This window comes from Cyprinus carpio, chromosome A22, assembly GCF_018340385.1.
Source record: "Cyprinus carpio isolate SPL01 chromosome A22, ASM1834038v1, whole genome shotgun sequence".
Lineage (NCBI taxonomy): Eukaryota > Metazoa > Chordata > Actinopteri > Cypriniformes > Cyprinidae > Cyprinus > Cyprinus carpio.
Window position 1 is genome coordinate 19679750 of NC_056593.1, and position 20698 is coordinate 19700447.

Sequence of the window (20698 nt, forward strand, 5' to 3'; positions counted from 1 at the left end):
ATGTGAGTCTGTGAACAGCAGCAGCGGGGTGTAGAGTCCAGCTCTACTGCGCCCCCCCGTGACCGCAGCCAGCACTGCAACTCCTGATAATAATAACCCCGCCAACTCATCTGGCACATTCATTTAAACTACACCAAATCATCAAAATATATTTAAAGCAACATTCAGACTGTCAAATTTACACAAACTCTAATTACTAAAAATGTTTTGGCTATTTTACAAAATACTATATATATATATATATATATATATATATATATATATATATATATATATATATATATATACATATATATATAAATGTATATATATAATTTACCATATAATAAAATTAATGTAAATTGTTTAATTTTAACAATTATATAAAAATCCATTATCTTTAGAGAATAAATATATATATATATATAGATATATTATATATATATATATAGATATATATATATATATATAACATAAAATATTTATAACTATATATTTTATATAAATTATGCTGAATGTGAACATCTCATTTTATTTCTTTCTGTAATGTAAATTCTGTCAAATTTAATTGATCTGCATAAAACAAAAGGCTGCTACATTATATATATATATATATATATATATATATATATATATATATATATATATATATATATATATATATATATATATATATATATATATTACTTTTATCGTTAAAACATGCATTGATAATTATTGATATATTATCTGTGGTTAAATACAGTGCTGTCTAATCCAGAACTAACACTGAATTATATCATGTGTCTTCACAAATGTAATATTTATACATACTGATTTGACTTCCTCAAGTATAATATTGTGATAAATATCAGGAATGTGCCTGAGTTATGGTGAATATACCGATCAGGCCGAGTTTTGATTACACTTCTCTTACAGACTGACAGTTTTTAGACACACATACACAGTGTCTATAAGGTGCATGTTTTCACGTCACTCTTTCACAACACTAGTTATTGCACATGTTTTAGCGGTAATGTCCTGTTATTGTTCACTTTACGTTCAAATACTAAGCTAGATGATCCCATCCTGGGGCCAAGTGAAGCTCAGCTTCACGTGACATCGGTGTACATTCGCTGGTTTTGAGCGTTTGCTACAGGCTGAGGTGATTTCTGCATATATCAGGAGTCTCTGAGCTGTAAGTTAATGAACTCCTCCATACATTTCCGATACTGCACTTCAGTCGGGCTGTTAGAGTTATATTGACCTGACTGACTATACAGACCTTCTGATTCACGCATCTCCTCGTTCATCTTGGCCAGCCGAAGCCTGCAGACACAAACACATTAAACCCTTAACACTTAATGTCTGACACTGCTTTCTTCTTCAAAAGGTACAAACACACACAGCAATGGCAACTCACAGCGTGACGATATCAGCGTTTGCTGCCTCGACCGCGATTGAAAGCGGCGTTTGATTCTCTACATCTGCTGCATTCTGATTGGCTCCCCGTTTTAGAAATAAACACACTTGCCTGCAGCAGAACAAAGTAAATAAATCATAACATCAAACCAGGAGTCGCAACTAAGAAATGTGCAAAACAATCAAACAATGGAACAGAAACACAACTGTGTGTTGAGCAGAACTGACCCGGTGTGACCCAGGATAGTGGCGTGATGTAACGGTCCTCTGCCCAGACTGTCCTGCTGGTTGACGCTGGCTGAATTCTGGAGCAGGAATTCACAGGTGACCAGAGACCCCTGATACAGACACACATCAGATGCTTTCAAGCCCTCAGCCTTCGCCGTAAGATACTAATAAAACAGCATTCATAATCCATAACACTTCTGTAATGTGATGCACTTCACATTTCAAATTGGCATGCACTGATGAATCATACAATAAAACCAGGAGCATTTATTATTTGAAAGTTAAGAACTAACATTAATTTAGAAGTAAAATAACCTATCGTGTATAATTAATTGTTGTGAGTCAACGAAGCAAAAAACAAAACAAAGCAGAAAAACTAAACTAAAATAAATGAAACAAAGCCAAAACCAAACAACAAAATAAAAAAAAAATAAATCAAGTAAAATACTACCCAAAAAAAAAAAAAACTAAAAAAAAAAAATTAATCAAAGACACACAAAACTAAAATAAAATGTACAAAAGAAAACAAATAACAAAAACTAAATAATATGCACAAAAGAAAAAAAAACAAGAAAAAAAACAAAAACTAAAAAAAAAAAACTAAAAAAATGCTAGAAAAAAACAAGAAAAAGAAAAAACCCAAAAACTAAAAATGCACAAAAGTAAAAAAACAAAAAAAAAAAAAAAACAAAAAAAAAATGCACAAAAGGAACACAAAAGAAAAAAAACAAAAACTAAAAATGCACAAAAGAAAAAAAATGCACAAAAGAATAAAAACAAAAACTAAAAATGCACAAAAGAAAAAAACAAGAATAAAAAAACAAAAACTAAAAATGCACAAAAGAAACACAAAAGAAAAAAAAACTAAAAATGCACAAAAGAAAAAAAAAAGAAAAAAAAACTAAAAATGCACAAAAGAAAAAAAAAAAACAAGAAAAAACAAAAAAACAAAAATGAAAACCTTACATACACACACACACACACACACACACACACACACATACACACACATACACACAAAAAATGAAAACCTTACACACACACCAAAGAATACTTGTGTCTAATGTGATGAAAAAGTGAATCTGGCTCTTTCACACGGATGGCTCAGGTCTGACGTGTGTTCTCCTCACCCCATGAACAGCCATGATGAGCGGCGTCCTGTTCTCGTGGTCTGTGTTGGTCCAGTTGACTCCTGCTCCGTGGGCGAGAGCCTGGGTCATGTCCGGCAGACTGCGGGAGAACGACGCCCAGTACAGCTGCAGGCCCGGCGTCAGCTGCTTCGGCTCGCAGAAAACCAGCAGATCTTCAGCTGAACTCTCCTCGTGAGGCTCGCCCACCTGCACCTCTGGGGCTTCTGAACGACAGATGATCAACACCACATGAGAGCCGTCACACAATCTGTGTCCAGAGCAGAGAGCTGGAGAGCAGACAGACCTGTGTTGCTGGAGGAAGAGCTTGAACTCAGCGTCTCTCTGCTGCCATCCGTGAGGTTCAGCACGTCACCGTCTGAGCTTTTCACTGTCAAACAGAGAGACACTCTTCAGTGTGCAGACCAGCAACAGCACCAACACAGATGCAGGAAGACCAGTGAAGTGCACAAACACGTCCAAACAGACACGAGCGGTGGAAAAATGCTCCTTATGGGAAATGTATGATGAGATGGAGAGATGATGCAACGTTTTCTTCATCGATTGGGTCAATTTCTGATCTAAACTCAGGATGTGAAATTATTGAATTTGAATTTTAATAAAGAGAATTAAAGTAAAACAACATTCAAAGAAGATCAAAAAACCACTAGTAGTACGAAATGTTATTAATCAATATAATCAATATTTGAAATCAGAAACTTATGGTCTATTTTTAAAAGCTTTAAGAGGGTACAGCTCAGTATAAATGTTTAATGAACAGATTCACATTATGATGTCAGCATTTACTTTTATAAAGTAAATTTGTAGACATTTTGTGCTCATGTGAAATTTAAAACCGGTTTTATGGTTGTAATAATCATTCTGAAAGTATTTTTATTGATTGTAAAATAAACTATTGTGCATGATCGGATATATAAATGGCAATATTTTGTTTTATTGTGTTTATAATTTTTTATTATGTTTTTAATTTAAGTGTATTATTGTTTGTGTTTTTTTTTTGATTTTTGAATTTTTTTTATGAGCAATTTCAGTAAATTTATCTACCTGTCATTCAATGTTATTTTAGTATCGTTGAGATACTATTATATTTTGATATTAACAATTATTTATTTTTATTATTTATTTTTATATTTTTTTGCTCTCGTGTTCATTTTTGTTAGCTTTGATTTTGTTGTGTTTTTGTCATTTTTATTATTTTGTTATTTTTAAATGTCTATATGGTTTTTATTTTTATTTAGTTTTAGTGAAACAAGTCAAACTAAATGAAAATAAGAAATGATGCCTTCTTAACAAGCTGAAATAAAATACATTTAAGATTTTTATATTTTATTTCAGTTAACATTTAATTAACAATTTTTAATTTAATTTTATTTAAATTTATTTTTTATTTTATTTTATATTTTTTTATTTTATTTTATTTTTTTATTTTATATACATTTTATATTTTTTTTTTTTTTTTTTTTTTATATATTTTTTTATATTTTTTATATTTTTTTAATATTTTATTTTTTTTTTTTTTTTTTTTTACCAGTATTTTTTTTTATATATTTTTTTATATTTTTTATATTTTTTTAATATTTTATTTTATTTTATTTTATTTCCTGGATTCTGTTCAATTCAGGTTCACACTGGTGAAATGAAGGTGGGAGAGACTCACACGGCTGTACTTACGACAGCAGGGCTTGGCGGAGGTGTTAAAGTAGGAGAAGAGAGAATCGAGCTCGTCTACACAGAAGAGAGACTCGTGGTTCGCTTCAGCAACACAAAAGCCCAGAGCAGCGTTAGGATCGCACACAGACACAGAGGGGCAGAGACTCAGTAAAACCAGTTCAGGCCTCGTTTACGCCACAAACATCCGTCCACGGGGGTCCGAACACATCGCATGGATGCTGACGGATGTTAACAGCAGGTCAACGGGCCACGGCAAGGCAAAGCAAAGGTTAAATCGACCCCACAGAGCGTGAAACTGCAGGAGAGAGCAGACAGACCACACTGATGTTAGGATCACTCACCTGAGGACGCAGACGGCGGACGGGGTTTCGACGCTGAAGCTCCTCCCGAAGCCCGAGCATCCGAACTGCCGCTGAGAGCTTTATCTGGTTTACTCAGTGCTAAAACCTTCTGTCTGATCTCGTCTTCAGAGAGTCTCCGGACAAACCTGCGCTCCACGTACTTGGCTTTGATGTAGGCCTCCACCTCGTGCCTGTGGAGCACAAGACACAAATGACCAGCTTCCACACCAAACGTGACCAACATGTTGCTGTAGAAAATTAATCATGATTAGGCTTAGGGTTTTCTGATTTGCATTCTACAGCCAGCACTACTAAGACATGTTTTCACTGAAATTAAATCTACGAAGTCAGCCTAAAAAGTGTATAGACTCTGGAACGACCAGCTTCTTGTGCAGCGGCTTGTTGCAGAGCGGCCCAGTCTCAGTGAATAATAGAGGAATGCTGCCTGTTAACAAGGGTTTGTCAGATAATTAAGGAAAATTAGCACCAGATGCCAGATTAACAGCAGCAACTTGGAGAGATCTGGAAGTGTTCTCCAATTCTGATCAGAAAAAAAAAGAAAAAAAAAAGTTTTTACGCTGTGCTTCAGGATACAGTTATTACAGTTATTATGAAATATATGTTTAAAAAAGACCCTTCGACTCCTGGTAGGATAACTTCAAACAGGACTGAGCAGTGACCTTGACATTTAGAAAATTGCATTGTTCTTTAATGTTGATCTCCATTGAAGAGCTGAATTTTCAGTCACATGATCTTCAGAAATCATAATAATATGATGATTTGCTGCTCAAGAAACATTTCTGATTATTAGCAATGTTGAAAACATTGTTGGTTAATATTGTTGTGGAAACCATGATATATTCCAGGATTCACAGATCAAAAGAACAGCATTTATTTTGTAACATTATAAATGTCTTGACTGGAACTTTTGATCAGTTTAATGTGACCATTACCACTGATTCCTTAAAAAAAAAAGTTGGATAGTAAAACACAGTCATTCCAGCGCAGTACCTGGGATCTCCTGGTTGTGGTTTCTTCGCTCCTAATTCTTCTCGTCGAGCCTCGTAGATCTGATTTATGACACCATTTCCCAGCTCACACATCAGCTGTACAGAAATTGATTGTATTAATCGTTCATAGATAAGAACTGAAGGTTTTCTTTTTTAGTTGAGAGCTGGACCATCTTTCTTGTCAAATGCTTCGTTATGATAAAACATGCCAACACTGATCCTCTGAGCGTGTCTGAAAAGTGTACGAGCTAACGAGATGATTAAGAGCTGCTGATGTTCTCAGAGGGATGGGAACATCTGTGCTCTGACAAACATCTGTCCATGCGTGTGTTCATCGTGCTCACCTTGAGCAGTTCAGGCTCCCACGTGTCCAGCGTCAGAGACCTGACCTTCGAGAAATGAACGCCGAGACTCCTGACAAACAAAGACACAGCATTTGTAATGAAACACACAAAGCGCTCCCTGATACTCGCGGTCACACACACACACCTGTGTATCCCCGAGCACTGGATGCAGAGCGTGATGCCCAGGTTGATGCTGGCCCAGCATGGCTCCGGCTGACCGCAGTCGCAGCAGATGCTGTTCCCGCCGATGGCCATGACCCTCTGCAGCGCGCTCTCGCCCTTCAGACTCTTCTCCTTCACATCGCCGCCCGACTCCAGGCTGCCTGTAGATGCAGACGACTTTCTGTCCATCTTCTGCCAAACACATCGCACTGTTATCAAAGCGCTGGCGGCCGTCACTAGCATCTCTAGCCTGCCGTTAATTAGAAACTGCTGTACCTCGGCGTCCTCTGCTTTGTCCCTGAAGGCTGTGGCGATGCTGTTTTGGACGGCTTTGATCCAGGCCTGCCTGAGTTTTTCAGAGTCTGCTTGCATCATACAGCTCCTTCAGCAGAAACAACAGCCATCATATGTACAGTGTGACATATGCACTGAAAAATAATCATACTAATCCATTTTTTTTTTTTTTTTTTTTTTTTTTTTTTTTGTTTAAGTGAAATAAAACATTTGAATCACTCTGGCATGTTTTTGGCACGAAACTATGACATTTTATTAATGCTATGCTTAAAAACAATAACAGTTTGCAAAAAGGGTTTGAAAATAATCTTATTTCAAAATATATTTTATAAAAAGAAATTCTGAAATGTATTTATTTATTTTAAATGGATATTCAGGTATTTATACTGTGAAACAAGAAAATAGTTTAATTCAGCTCTTTACATATTACATTTACTGTACTACTTTTAAAAGTATTTTTTTTTTTACAAACAGGATTATTTTACTATTATTTTTATACTATTGTAGTATTTATTTATATTCTGAAATCACTTTTCTTGTTTTCAGTTTTCATTTTAAATTTAGCTTTATTAACTGTGTTGCATGCTTTCATCATTTTATTATTATTATTTAAACAAATTAATTTAGGTTTTAGTAATTTTAGTACTTAAATTTCGATTCGTTTTTAGGGCAACATTTCTCATTTTCATTTTTTTCCCCATCTAACATTTATATTTTATTTAATTTATTTATTTTAACTATTTTATTTCAGCTTGATTTCAATAACTGAAAACTATTTTCAATAGTTACACTTATATACACTGGTGTACCAATAATTTCCACCATCTCAGCCATGTAGCAATAAATAAATATCATTGAAATATTAATAAACTGCAAATTTGTTTCAAAACAGTAATTAATTTGATAATAGTGGCACAGAAATGACACTTACCATTTAAATAAACAGAAAAGTAACATTTGATTTAGTAATTCAGCTGTTCAAAGAGTAAATGCTGCTTGTGTTCCCTGCGAACATGAAACATGACTGATATGAGAATCAGAGTTGTGTGCTTGTACTCACTTTGTTGGAGAAACCACTTCGAAGCAGAATCTGCGCTCGATGTCCTCGCAGTGCTTGACGGTGCACAAGCGCAGGTCTTCCACCACGACTGTAGGGTTATCCTGAAACAAAACGCCAAAATGAGTGCTGAACGCACAGCTGAAGCTAGAATTTCTGGCGTGTTCTTTATAGTATCCTAAGTTTACCTTAAATTTCTTTTGGTACACTAGCTGATTGTTCTGAATTGAGAACCATCGCCTGCAAAGAAAACGCAGTCAGAAACATTTTGTCAGTGTATACGTGATTACCTGGAACTGTCCAGCAAACAGGCCATTAGTTACTGCTGTAACTGGTCTCAGACCTGTTCCAGGTTTTGAAGGCGTTGCTGGCCCTCTTGAACAGATACCCCTCCATGACGATCCCATTCTCTGCGTCCACATTGTACTCCAGCTTGGGGTCGTCATTTGAGAAGTCCTGAGCACAAAAAAAGACAGGTAATCAAACTTATTGAACTGAAATTCTTAGGAGTTAATATACGATAATTATGAATCAATATCTATATTTAATACTCATGCTGTATTAACACTCCACACACATTTTGGCTGATCCCACATGATGCACACCCAACTATTTTTATAAAATAAATTGATTGGCTGCAGAAACATAAAAAAAAAAAAAAAAAAAAAATCACTTATCTGGTCAGGTTATTAATATTGCTATGATCTGTCAGATCGTGAAGTAACCTGAAGTGAACAGCTATAACACTTTAATTACTACACGGGATTCAAACCTACAACCTTCTGGTTACCATCCCACATCTTTATATTTACATTTCATTTAATCACATTAGTAAAATTTTGTGTATATATATATATATATATATATATATAAAACTGTTCTACTTTACTAAAAAAGCAGCTTTGTGTTTCCTCAAGAAACTCTGCACTTCTTGGATTCTGAATGAAAAGACTGTATTTTGATGACACAATTTTGCTGAGAAACTGTAAGTGTGACATCGTTAGACTACAAACTAAAACCAACAGGACTAAAATTAAAACTAAGGTGAAAAAAGCTTACAACTAAGGTCAAAACCGGCTCTGCGTATGGTGAATGAATCAGGGCATAACATCACAGTACTGTAAGAAATCATGGCCACTGGTTGGTGTTCACCACAAGAACAATCAAAGATCCTGCATCCTGTAGATGTCATGTGAGACCAGCTGAGCTCAGACTAGTTAAGTCAAGCCCGGCTGAGCTCAGACTAGCAGAGCCCCAGTAACATTAGCGCGTCACTGGATCCTGTGTTTTTGTCTGTGAAAGCTCAAGCAGCTGAAGAAACCGATAAGAGTGACATACTAGTAGAGGAGGTTAGTTTACAGCCCGAGCCGCATGCTGCTGTGGGAATCCAGTCTGATCTGCTCTAGACCGCACTACTAACAGATCTTACATCACATCTCCGGTGCACAGCGGAGAACGAACCCACAGACCGTAAGACACACAGTCGACCAATTAACCATTCAGCAGACACTCTTTTCAAAGTGACCTATAGAAAACTTAAACAGGGGCAGTTTTGGTTTGATTTTTCTACATCTAAATTCTACAATTTCAAATTTGAATTTTTATTTTTTATGAAAAAATGTTATAAAAATAGCATATTTATAAATTAATATTAATTTAGATTAATAAAAGCTGTACAAATCCTCTGTTTGCTGTTAGCTCATGATACCTAATGCATTAATTATGAAAATTAAGTTACAAATTGGACCATATTGTAAAGTGTTACTAAAAATGTTACTGTAAAACACACAGATAAACTCCAAAGGTCATATTTCAGTTGTCAAAGTAATAACCTGAGGGTTTATGTGGACTGCCTTAATAATATTGTAGAATATTTATTTGTGTTTTTATTATTTGTGTGTGTGTATATATTTATATGTTTATGTATTTATGTTGCTTTTTTTTTGTTTATTTTGGATTTATTTTTGTTTAATTAAATCAATAATGAACTAAATAAATTAATTATATTGTATAAAATAACAGCAAAAGAATAATACTATGAATTAATATTAGAAATTATAATATTTACGATCAGAGTAAAAAAAAATAATAATAATCTGCAGTGTGAATGGAAAGTTGAGTGAGACCAGAAGTGGGCTAAAATGAGATCTGAATCCACTTTTAAGACCAGTATCAGTGTAAACACTAACAGAACTGGGTTCTTTTTCACTTTTTTGGATCCATCTAAAAAAAATTCACCTCTAAGTGAATACAGACCACGACCTTCAGGATGACCCTTGGCTTGTATATTTACAGCAGGGCAAGCAAAATGAACACAACAGCACCAAACATTTCTCTGTATCTTGATCAAGCAGCCACGAGCTGAAACATGAGCTGGGCTGCTTAATATATTTAGGGTACCGGGACCAAAGAATGGGGCTACAGCTGTTATCAAAGCACAGAGCAACTTACCGTACCTGCAGCTCTTCCAACTATAAATACTCAATACTATAAATACCTGCATGAAGTGGTATTGTCTGAAGATCATGATGATTTTTCGAATGAACATACTCTCCATTTTTGCAATAAAACAAATGAAGTCTATAACTGTCATAATTGTAACAAAGTAAAACGTTAAAAGGCTGAAATTCTTAATTCTTAAATAGAATTTAAAAAAATTCTAAGATAAGCATGATTAAAATTTTTGCAAACTGTCATGATTATAACAAGAAAAAGAAGTCTAATTAAAAGGACAGAATTCTTAAATATTATATATATATATATATATATATATATATATATATATATATATATATATACTGTATATCTCTGTACTGTATTTTACTTGATGGTCACAAAGCTGACATTCTTTGAGTTACTAAATTGAAATTATTTTTCAAAACAATGTTATCATCTCTTTATCATATAGGACATCTGTATTAGTTATTGACCATTAAACTGATATTCATTCAAACACAGCGCTGCCAGCCATAGAAACTGATCAGTAGATACATAAAAGATGTCGCATTCAAGTTCATCATCACTCAAAGTCAAAAGAGACAAAGAATATTAACATGAACTATGAAAAACGACTGACTCACCAGATACCACACATAGTGAAACCTGCTGAAGATCTTCATGCCGGACAGAGCAGTGCGTGCATGTGTGCGTGTGAGTCAGCAGTGATGCTGCATCTAACTCCCAAACATTATTGTGACTGCCCTGTCAGGGTCGTCTATCATCACTGAGCCTCTACGCTCTGTGTGTATTCATGTACGTCCATGTATGTGCAGACTGAGCCGAGCACTGGCCTTGGTATCTATTGCTGGCTCCTCCCCTTCAGGAAAGCTCTAGCATGTGTGTGTGTGTGTGTGTGTGTGTGTGTGTGTGTGCGGTCGATAAATGAATTCATTAACTGTGGCTCATGTGTTGGATCCACCAATCCCAGCAGAGCATTAAACATTTATACAGTTGCGTTACGCTTTGCTTCGCTTCTGTTTGGAGTATTTTCTCCTTCATGTACAATAGTGATTAACAAACACTGTTTGTTTATAAAGCATTTTCTTCCAGGTTTTTGCAATCAAATTACAATCCTTTGCTTTGTTTACATATAAAATGAGCTACTGACATAAAAGCGCATGTCTAATGAACATAACGCAGGTATGAGTGTAATGGTGATTCATGCAGCGTTCAGACGCAGAGGCAGAGGGGACAGACTCACCTGCAGCACGGCCTCATATGAGCAGTCAGAAAAGAAGAGAGAGCAGGTTAGCAACTGCCAGTACAGCCAGAGAGAGAGAGAGAGAGAGGATGAGTGAGAGAGGAGCAGGAAACAAAAATACAGAGACAGAGTCACACTTCACATGAGCTGAAGAACAAGCTGCACTGTGGCACAAGTGCACGAATCACAGTAAACGCTCATTATGGAGTGATAGATGAATATACACTAATTCAGAGTTTTATGAAACGTCTCCAGGGTGTAAATGAAGCATTCACAATATTAAATATAAAGTGATTTCAACTGATATTTGAAATTTGTAATATTTTATTTGTAATTTCTGATACATATGCTACTTTCATTTAGCTTAACTGCGATTTAAGGCGGAGTTACATTAGAGAAATTTAAGCAAACAAACTAGGTTGTGTGTGCATAGGATAGTGAAGCATAAAGCACGACTCACACCGAGGTAGGCGTGTGATGTTGACAGACAATTATATATTTTTGGACTTTTTCGATAACGATAATTGAAGGATATTTTGCAGAGTGTGTTTTTATGCCAATACCTTGGCTTGTTTAGGCCCGTCATGGATAAGTATATATGGCACTAAAACCACCAGTAGGTGGCGACAAGTCCGTCTGAATCAGTGATCCGTTAAATCGTTCATTCAAACGATTCATTCAAAACAACCGATTCATTTAGAAACAATGCAAGTGGCTGTCTTTATAAATGGATCATTGACTCAATTGATTTGCTCAAAAAAAGAATCATAAAGAAACATCAGTGTTGCTCTGGTTTCAGTGGCAAAACAAAAACTAACAAAAAAACCTGACAATATTGTGTCGCTTGAGCACTGATATTTGGTAAACGGCACTCTTACTTGTGTGATAGCATCATATCTTCTATATATAAGAACAAAAACCTATACAGGGCTATATTTTTGCTTTCAGAACTGCATTCCAATAGGCTTCATCACGCAGTGAATGCTTTTGGACCGATGTTTTTTGTTTGTTTTTTGCAAAGTGAGTGACATACTTGATAATGTCAGCCCACCCATCGTTAAAACAACAATGACGATATAATAGTAGACGATAAATATCGCACATCCCTACATCTTCAAAACCAATCTGCATTCAATGGGATAACGTGGCAAACCATTCAATGTTTAACAAATCTGAACCAGATTTGAAATCCACGTGATGAAATTTTCGACTAAATTTTGCCACCAGAAGACCCTCACAATTCTCAATTTCACAGAAAACCTTCCGATGTGGCTTTCCACTTGTGTTCAGTTCTGTTGAATGGGGTTCATTTCACCATGCAAACAAAAATGACACCGCACCTTTAGGGATAATTTGCACATTTACACAAGTTTTAAACCACTAGCCAATGTAATGCAAACTGCTGTGGTAAGAATAATGACATTTTAGCAGAACTGGTATTGACTACTGAAATCTTGCTATCCTAACAACCCTACTACTACATAAAACACACTTCCACGTGCCATGGGTGAGGATTCAGTTCTAATCTACCCAAAGATGAACGGCTCAACTGCTATAACAGCAACTTTATTACTTTGAGCGTTTATTCATAAACCTGTGCACAGTATTTCAGGCAAAAGCTTCACTTTGTGTACTTTAGATCATTTCATTGGTTTCAGCTTTCATCAGTGTGCTGCAAAGCCTCATGTTGCTCTAAACAACAGATATTTTCTGACTGGCCCTGTACAGAGTGCGATGGCCTGGGGTTTGTGGGTCATTAATGTTTGGAGTACCTTCTGTTGAATAGTCGAGTGTTTCATCTCCATATCCTTCCTTTCTTTTGTGGAGTCCATCACCAGCTGATCCAGCTGAAAGACAGACATGACAACGGCTTACAGATGTTTGCATGCGTGAAGACAGGGAGAGAAATCTGGAGTCAGAGTCATTTGGAGCAGGTGCATATTTAAAATTCAGTTTTTTTTAAAAATGCTTTCAAAACTGCTAGCGAGACGCCGCCTTAACCCAAGAGTATTGAACTTTATAAAACTGGAATAACTAAAGGCATTGCTGCCAAACGAAAAACCACTTTAAACACAAAGTCATGTGATCTGAAGATGGTCTGGTTTCCTACATCTGGACGGAAAAAAATCACTCTTGCCTCATTAATTTCCCATGTCCCAAGTTGATGATAGACCATAATACACTGCTTCACCACCACTACACACTGCTAAACAAATTCAAGAGCGCTTATAACAGTAGAACATTTCCAATCACCAAATCCAAACTCATTTATGAGAATATTCCACTACGGTGAAGGCCTTCATCAATCCAACTTTTAAAACTGTGGATTATTACCAAGTTTAGGTCTTTAATATTGATACATAAGTGGATGTTACCATGATCCAGTAGATGAAGTACCTCTAGAACTGAGGTGTGGAATGAAACTGGTGATTTCACAGTCTATTTCCATGTAAATCCCAATTCCATATAGACATCCATTCACTTTCTATTCAACAACCTCATCAGATCATGATTTATTAAATAGAAAAACCCATTGAGACTGCAACAGTTGGTCTCAAGATGACTTAAAATGATTTAAAACAAGACGAGTATTAAAACAGCTAAATTTATCCGCTCAACAACTGCCAACTCCTTTTAAAGAACCAGGATTCTTGGGAAACATGGATAGATAGTTAGTTTGATTTCTAGATCTGGAAAAGCCATGTAATAAAATGTTAATTTTCATAATTAAAATATTTTTTTTTTATGGCCAAGCTAAACTCTTTTTCATCAGGCAGAAATTGTGAGAAAATGAACAGGCTCATGGTCACAATCAGGAACACTGATCGTCATTAGGAGGCGTTTAATTGACTTAAGATTTTGTATCAGCTTTTTTGTCAACTTTTAGTGACTAGCATATAGCTTAAGGGCCTATTCAAATCACTAACCCTATGCATAACCAATAATACAGTGAAACTTCCCTTAGAATACAACACTTCTTTCCTATAGGGGAAGTTGAGGAAAGGAACTGTAATAGTCTCTCTTTGCACTTTATTTGTTCAGATACAGAGAGCGATCATCCATCACCTCGTATCATGCATGGAAACAAGTCACATAAAAGCAGACGCGTGTTATTTGGGTCGAGCTCTTTGTTTTGATCCGCCAGGAAAGAGGCGGGCAGATGCTCGGCTGATAATATCTGATGGGAAATGTTTTTCTCTGTCGCAGTTACAACCTGAAGTTTCCACTCTCGAGATGTGCTTGATAAAGACTGACCATCTGACAAAACCTGTGAGCATGACTCAATCATGAGCTACATTATTGTGACTTAAAGCTACAACTATGATGCTGCTATTTTTGGACAAGCTTTTTCACTACAGCACAGACAAATTATATAAACTAAGAACCACTTACGAAGCACCTACACATTTTAGAAAAGTACGAATTACTTTACAAAACTATTTAATTTTATTTTAATAGTATTATTTATTCTATTTTTCATTTGTTTTCTTTATTTATGGTCACTATATAATTCCCACACTGTGTTATTTCATAGACAGTTATTCTAAAATGTCAAAAATAATTAAAAATAAGCAGTCCGAACTGAAATGAAAATATCAAAGTATCATAAGCAGTGCATGATGAACAGAAACACAGACCTGCGAGCAGCTCCTCCAAACCTCTCGACATAATCGCTCCACTCTTTTGAGCTTCATAATGTCCGACAGACAGCAGAAAACAAATCCTGGTAACCTTGTGCTGTATATTTCACGTCCACTGCTTCTCAAACACGCTCAACTTAACTCCCAGACAGAGAATACCCTTTAATCACCCAATTTAACTTCCTGTTTCCAGTGCAAGGCCTGTGTGAGCAGCAGCCAATCACACATCTCAAGAATCCCATCACATTCTTGCCCACAGGAAACAAGGATTCACGTGCCCATCAGCTCTCCAGGGAGAAAATGAAAACACTGGTTTGGTGCAGGAATTAGACTTCCGCTTTTACACAGAGACAGAAATGATCTGACCACTATTTTGGCACATGCTTTGGCACATATACTAAGCATGTATTGGCACATGCTTAGTATAAATGAACGTAGTACCGTTAGTAATTGTACAAATATAGATATACAGATCTGTATTTAGACTGTACAACAGAAAGATAGATTGTACAATATAGACACATAGACTATATAACCAGACAGACAAACAGAGAAATTGTATGATAGCCAGATAGATCATATAAATGCAAACAGACTGACAGAGATTGTACGATAAACCAATTGATCGTACAATAGCAGACAGACAATCAGAGAGACTGTACGGCAGACAGATAGATTGTACAATAGCAAACAGACAGACAAACAAAAAAACAGAGAGATCGTACGATAGATTGTATGATAAACAGAGTCCGGGGAGTGAATTGAGGGGGGATGACGTCCCAGCTCCAACTGTTTAGATTTCTGGGAAATTAAAGGAATTTTTATCTTTTATTCATTCAATAGGCTACGCACACAAATGTAGCGCAATATATAATAATAATCATTTTTGAAAGAATCTTTTTGAACAGTCACTTGCTTTGTTCCTAAATGAATCGGCTGTTTGAACAAATCGACTGAATGAATGATTCAGTGACAAAGACAGTGACTTGCTGCCACTTATTTAAATAATTTAATATTGGAATATTCAGAACTTTTTTAAAACATTCACCACATAAAATTGTTATTATAAATTTAAAATGCTTTCATGCCACCTCCGAGCCTCATTAAACAGTCTGTTAATATATACCTAAATGCCACTTTTTTTGTGTTCTTGTGTGTCACCTCTGTAGTGCAAAGATACATTTTTTCATATTGATTTAATATGATTAAATCAATATGAAAAAAACATATGGTTTAAAGGAAACATGAAATAAGTTTAATGTTATAGATTATAAAGGTTTATATAATTAATTAAATCTGAAAGGTTGTCTAAAAGTTACCCCAACTTAGAGTTCCCCCAGTGAATTTTGGTCATTTCCACCACTGACCCTAGTTTAACCATGGTATTTGTTTTAGTAAAAATATGGTTACACAAATGATAGTCAATATGCTAAAAAAAAAAAAAAAAACAACAACATGGTTACTAGACTTTTACCATAGTTAAACCTTGGTAAATTTTCATAAGGAAAAGCTATCAATTATTAACCTAAACAACTATTATCAATCAACTATTAATTAAAAATATTTTACTGTCTTAATGGTTTACATTTTTATAATGCCACCAGTTCACATTTATAACTCCGTGTGTTTGCAGCGTACAAACATGGGTTGGTTTTCCCATTAGTCCTATCAAAAACAGCAACTCTGCCAGCAGGGGGCGCTTTTGAAGCAGAAATAGAATGGTTTCCCCGGTAACAGCAGAACACAATGCAGCGCAGCAGCGGATTCTGAAATGTGCAGCGCTTATGTTTATTTAATAAATTCATAGCCTTTTGAAATTCAATCGTCACATTCAGCCATATCGCAATTCTTGTCCACAAATTTAAGACCTCTTGAAATCTAAGACTTTCTTGTTCCATTTTAGGCTTTTTTTATGTCCTAAAAATGATACAACTGACTTCTTAAGACTTTTTAAGGACCCGCAGAAACCCTGTTGTACGACAGACAGACAGATTGTACGATAGACGGACAGACTGTACAAGAGACAGACATATCATATGATAGACAGACAGATAGATTGTACAATAGACTGTACGACAGACAGACACACTGATCGTACAATAGATCATACAATCGACAGATAGACAGACAGAATGTATGATAGACAGATTGATCATTTGACAGACAGACACAGACAGACTGTACGATAGACTGAGAGACAGACAAACCGATAGAGACAGACAAGACAGATAGAGAGACAGACAGATCGTATGATACACAGGCAGATCACACAACAGACCGATAAACTGTACAACAGACAGACACACAGAGATAAATAGATAAATAGCACGACAGACAAACAAATAGACTGTATCTTAGACGGACAGACAGATGTGATGTACCTGTCCGGTCAGCTGTTTCATGAGGGGTTGTAGTTCACTGAACAGATCATAACCTTGATGGAAGAAGGTCAGGTGGGCGTACATGAAAGACAGCATCTGTACAACAGAAGACAGGTTTAACAAAACAGCTAACTTGAGAATATAAAGCTTAAGTCTTAATTATAAATCATGAGTAAGAATATTTTACCGATTTGAGGATTTCTGATCGTCTCTTGGACTGCAGCACATTAATCTGAAAAATAATAATAATAATTAATATAAACAAAAAGAATGAAGAAACATTCTTTAAATAAATTCCCTCCTTAAAAGAACAGATTCTTTTTACAGACATCAGTTTTTAAAACAAAAGGGAAACAATAATTTAAGGGATTTTCCTAATAGGAAATATCAGAGTTATTATTTCATCAACAAAATCACAAACTTTTTTTTTTTTTTTTTTTGCCTCACCAAACAACAACTGAGATAAGTAATATCATTCATGTATTAATGTGCACATATTTTGGATATACAGTTTATGCCGTTTTATAAACGTTTATACATTTTGGCCACGATTTAACTTCACACATTCCAAACTAAAATGTTTTGCTGACTACAATTTCATGCAATTTTGACCATAGTAAAATTATGAAAAACCAAATAAATATATAAGTTAATAAATAATACATTTGACATGACAAAAAAAGCATACAAACAATAATAAACTGTAAAAATGAACACTGGTGACCACTCATGTTTTAATACTGAAGCATTATGAAATCTAACACATCTGCTTCCTGAGCTCCCAAACGGCACATCCTTTATTCTTTCACAACTGACTGGAAACAAGCAGCTCTTTCCTTGAGCCACCAGGGGGCGCAATACACTGCACACTGAGCGCCTGTAAACTACACACTGACTACTGACTGGAGAGATTTAACAGAGTTTCCGTGCCGCTACACACCATTTTGAGGGAAAGGTCAACCTATGGTTATTAAGCTCAAGTTATTTGAATTATGGCTGTTAGACTAAACTCGCAAAGGAGAATTAATTATTGCAACGGAGTGTGTGTGGTCACTAAGAGCAATGAGAGGACACAAGTATTGTGTGACAAGAACTGACCAAGTTTCTTTCTCTTTCAAAACATACCTTCTTTCTCTTGCAAACCACCATGAAAGCAATATTAATTCCAATGAATCTATATCATTAGCATGCGTCTTGTGACTACACAGGAATTTGTACAAAGGTTGTTTGAGTACAAAGGTTAACCCTGAGTCCCTGATGTATTTAACTAACACCAGACGGGTTTCGGCGCTCTTACCTGCAGCACGTAGTCCAGGACGATGTGCCGGAAACACTTGCGCGTGGCGATGAGGATGTTGGTGGCCTCCTCCACCTCGTGCTGTTTGTTTCGAGGCACCTGGGCATTTTTGGACAGGGCTGCTTCTTTCTCCTCGCTCACTTTGTCAAATTGTTTCTTTGCTTCTTTAAATTTCCGAAGGTCCCTGTGCACAGCAATACCATTCCTTAAATGTGCACTCAGCGACTGCTGAAACCGTGCCATTATAAACTCTGGCTTTAGCAGAGACGAGACAAATGGCTTTGTGTATGGAGTCTACTGATGAACTGATAAATCGGTTTGGCGGCTGTAAAAGCTGGTGGCCTTTACTCAAAAAATGGATGACAGAATACGGCATATAAAGTTGTACTGCACAACATACGTTGCTTTGGTGCTGAAACTTGGAAAATCCACGGTGGCATGAATTGACTGCTTCAATAATGTTCACAATTGATAAACCGATATATCGGCATCACAGATACTTGGACTTGAAAATATTTAATTTTACACATTATTTAAAATACATATCAGCAAATAAATTTATTAATCAGTTATTCTAGATATTGACTTCAGCTCTTAAAAACTCTACAATCAACTGTTAACATAAAATTTAATAAAATAAGAATTATGAGATTGGACTGATGTTAACTGACAAAACAACATATAACTTTATGATACTCACTCTCGAATGAATGACTGGAGCTGTGATTTGATTGATCGTTGTGCTTGGTCAAATAAAATCTGCAAATAAAAAAAATACAAATAAATAAGCAATTACTATATATATATATATATATATATATATGTGCGCACATATAATTTTTTTGTTTGTTTGTTTGCATTAACATTAAAAGCATATTATGGTTGTCAAAATATCAAAGTTATTTCTGAAATACAACACTCAGTTAATGTGTAAGTTTTCTGTGTAACGTTAATATCAAAGTCACTGATATTGCCACATCAACATATTTTATACATGAACTAAAATACTACTGCAAAGTCTCGACATACTTGGATTTGTTTTTAAAAAATAAATAAATAAAACATTTCCAAATATAAATATGCTTTACGAATTTATTTGCCAAAAAAGTACTTAGGAAAGTGCTTTTTAAGAAAGTCATATGCAGGTACAATGTACATTTGTCTACAAAACCAAAACCATAAGAAACATAAATGCAGTTCAGTGTACTATTATCAGAACTTTTTGAAATATTTCAACTTTAAAGGCATAAACTGTGTATGTTAGACATTTTAGGGCAGTGTAAATTAAATCAAGTGTGCGATGGATGAAATAAGTTAAGACGTTTTTGTGCTCTAAAGATCATGTGCTTAGTTCTTGCTCATGAGGACTTTAACCTCAAGTCAGCTGACCTTACCACAGCCTTAAACACTGACTCATAGAGCTCCAGTTTAAAACAGTGTGGGACAACAGCAGCGCTGTACAGCCATGAGGACCACAGAACCATCAGAATCACGCTATTGCAGGCATTATCATTAGCTGTCTTGTTCAATGGTCAGTTCCAGGTGAAAATGATGGAGAAACAACTTGAAGACAATCTCAGTTAAAGTAAATGGTGAAACTGATCTCCATAAAACAGAAGCGTTTTTCTTTTTTTTTTTTTGCAAAATTGCACATGCAAACATGACAAAAAAGAAAAAAAAGGAGAAGTCATAAACAATAACGCAATACGGCAAAATCTTTTTGCCCAGATTGTCTTACTGTGTGATAGTTGATCATCTCTTGAAGATTCTCTGCAAACGTGGTCAGGCTAGACTGTGAAGAAATGAGAGAACTTTACACAGGGCCAGCAAAGAGTCAAGACTACAGATAACAGGGGACAAAATAATAATAATAATAAAACACATCTGGTTATTTAACACACATACACAAAACACTAAGCTGAATCTTTGTAAAAATGTGTCCAAGTCACACTTGACCAAAGCAAAAACAAAACATAAAAACTTAAAACAAAAACAAAACTTAAAAGCTTAAAAACGGAAGTCTGACATTTTCAACCTTATTTTC

General features: G+C 35.4%; 1 protein-coding gene across 8 annotated transcripts in view; it reads right to left on the bottom strand.

The window, feature by feature from the left end:
- The window catches only part of LOC109046804 (arf-GAP with coiled-coil, ANK repeat and PH domain-containing protein 2-like), a 37040-nt gene that overhangs the window by 844 nt on the left and 15498 nt on the right, over positions 1–20698 (bottom strand). The window contains exons 4-24 of one of the 8 annotated variants that reach the window (XM_042712210.1): positions 20393–20446; positions 19355–19413; positions 18655–18838; positions 17545–17589; positions 17358–17453; positions 13108–13182; positions 11336–11389; positions 7979–8091; positions 7824–7875; positions 7639–7739; positions 6561–6666; positions 6268–6476; positions 6123–6192; positions 5780–5874; positions 4769–4959; positions 4428–4508; positions 3043–3126; positions 2739–2962; positions 1609–1718; positions 1382–1492; positions 1244–1287 (exon numbers count right to left, since the gene is read on the bottom strand). In XM_042712210.1, coding sequence (XP_042568144.1) covers positions 1244–1287; positions 1382–1492; positions 1609–1718; positions 2739–2962; positions 3043–3126; positions 4428–4508; positions 4769–4959; positions 5780–5874; positions 6123–6192; positions 6268–6476; positions 6561–6666; positions 7639–7739; positions 7824–7875; positions 7979–8091; positions 11336–11389; positions 13108–13182; positions 17358–17453; positions 17545–17589; positions 18655–18838; positions 19355–19413; positions 20393–20446 — 2158 coding nt within the window. Of the gene's footprint in view, positions 1–649; positions 1288–1381; positions 1493–1608; positions 1719–2738; positions 2963–3042; positions 3127–4427; positions 4509–4768; positions 4960–5779; positions 5875–6122; positions 6193–6267; positions 6477–6560; positions 6667–7638; positions 7740–7823; positions 7876–7978; positions 8092–11335; positions 11390–13107; positions 13183–17357; positions 17454–17544; positions 17590–18654; positions 18839–19354; positions 19414–20392; positions 20447–20698 lie in introns of those variants that run through there. The other 7 variants (XM_042712209.1, XM_042712208.1, XM_042712212.1 and 4 more) reach the window with 7 other exon arrangements.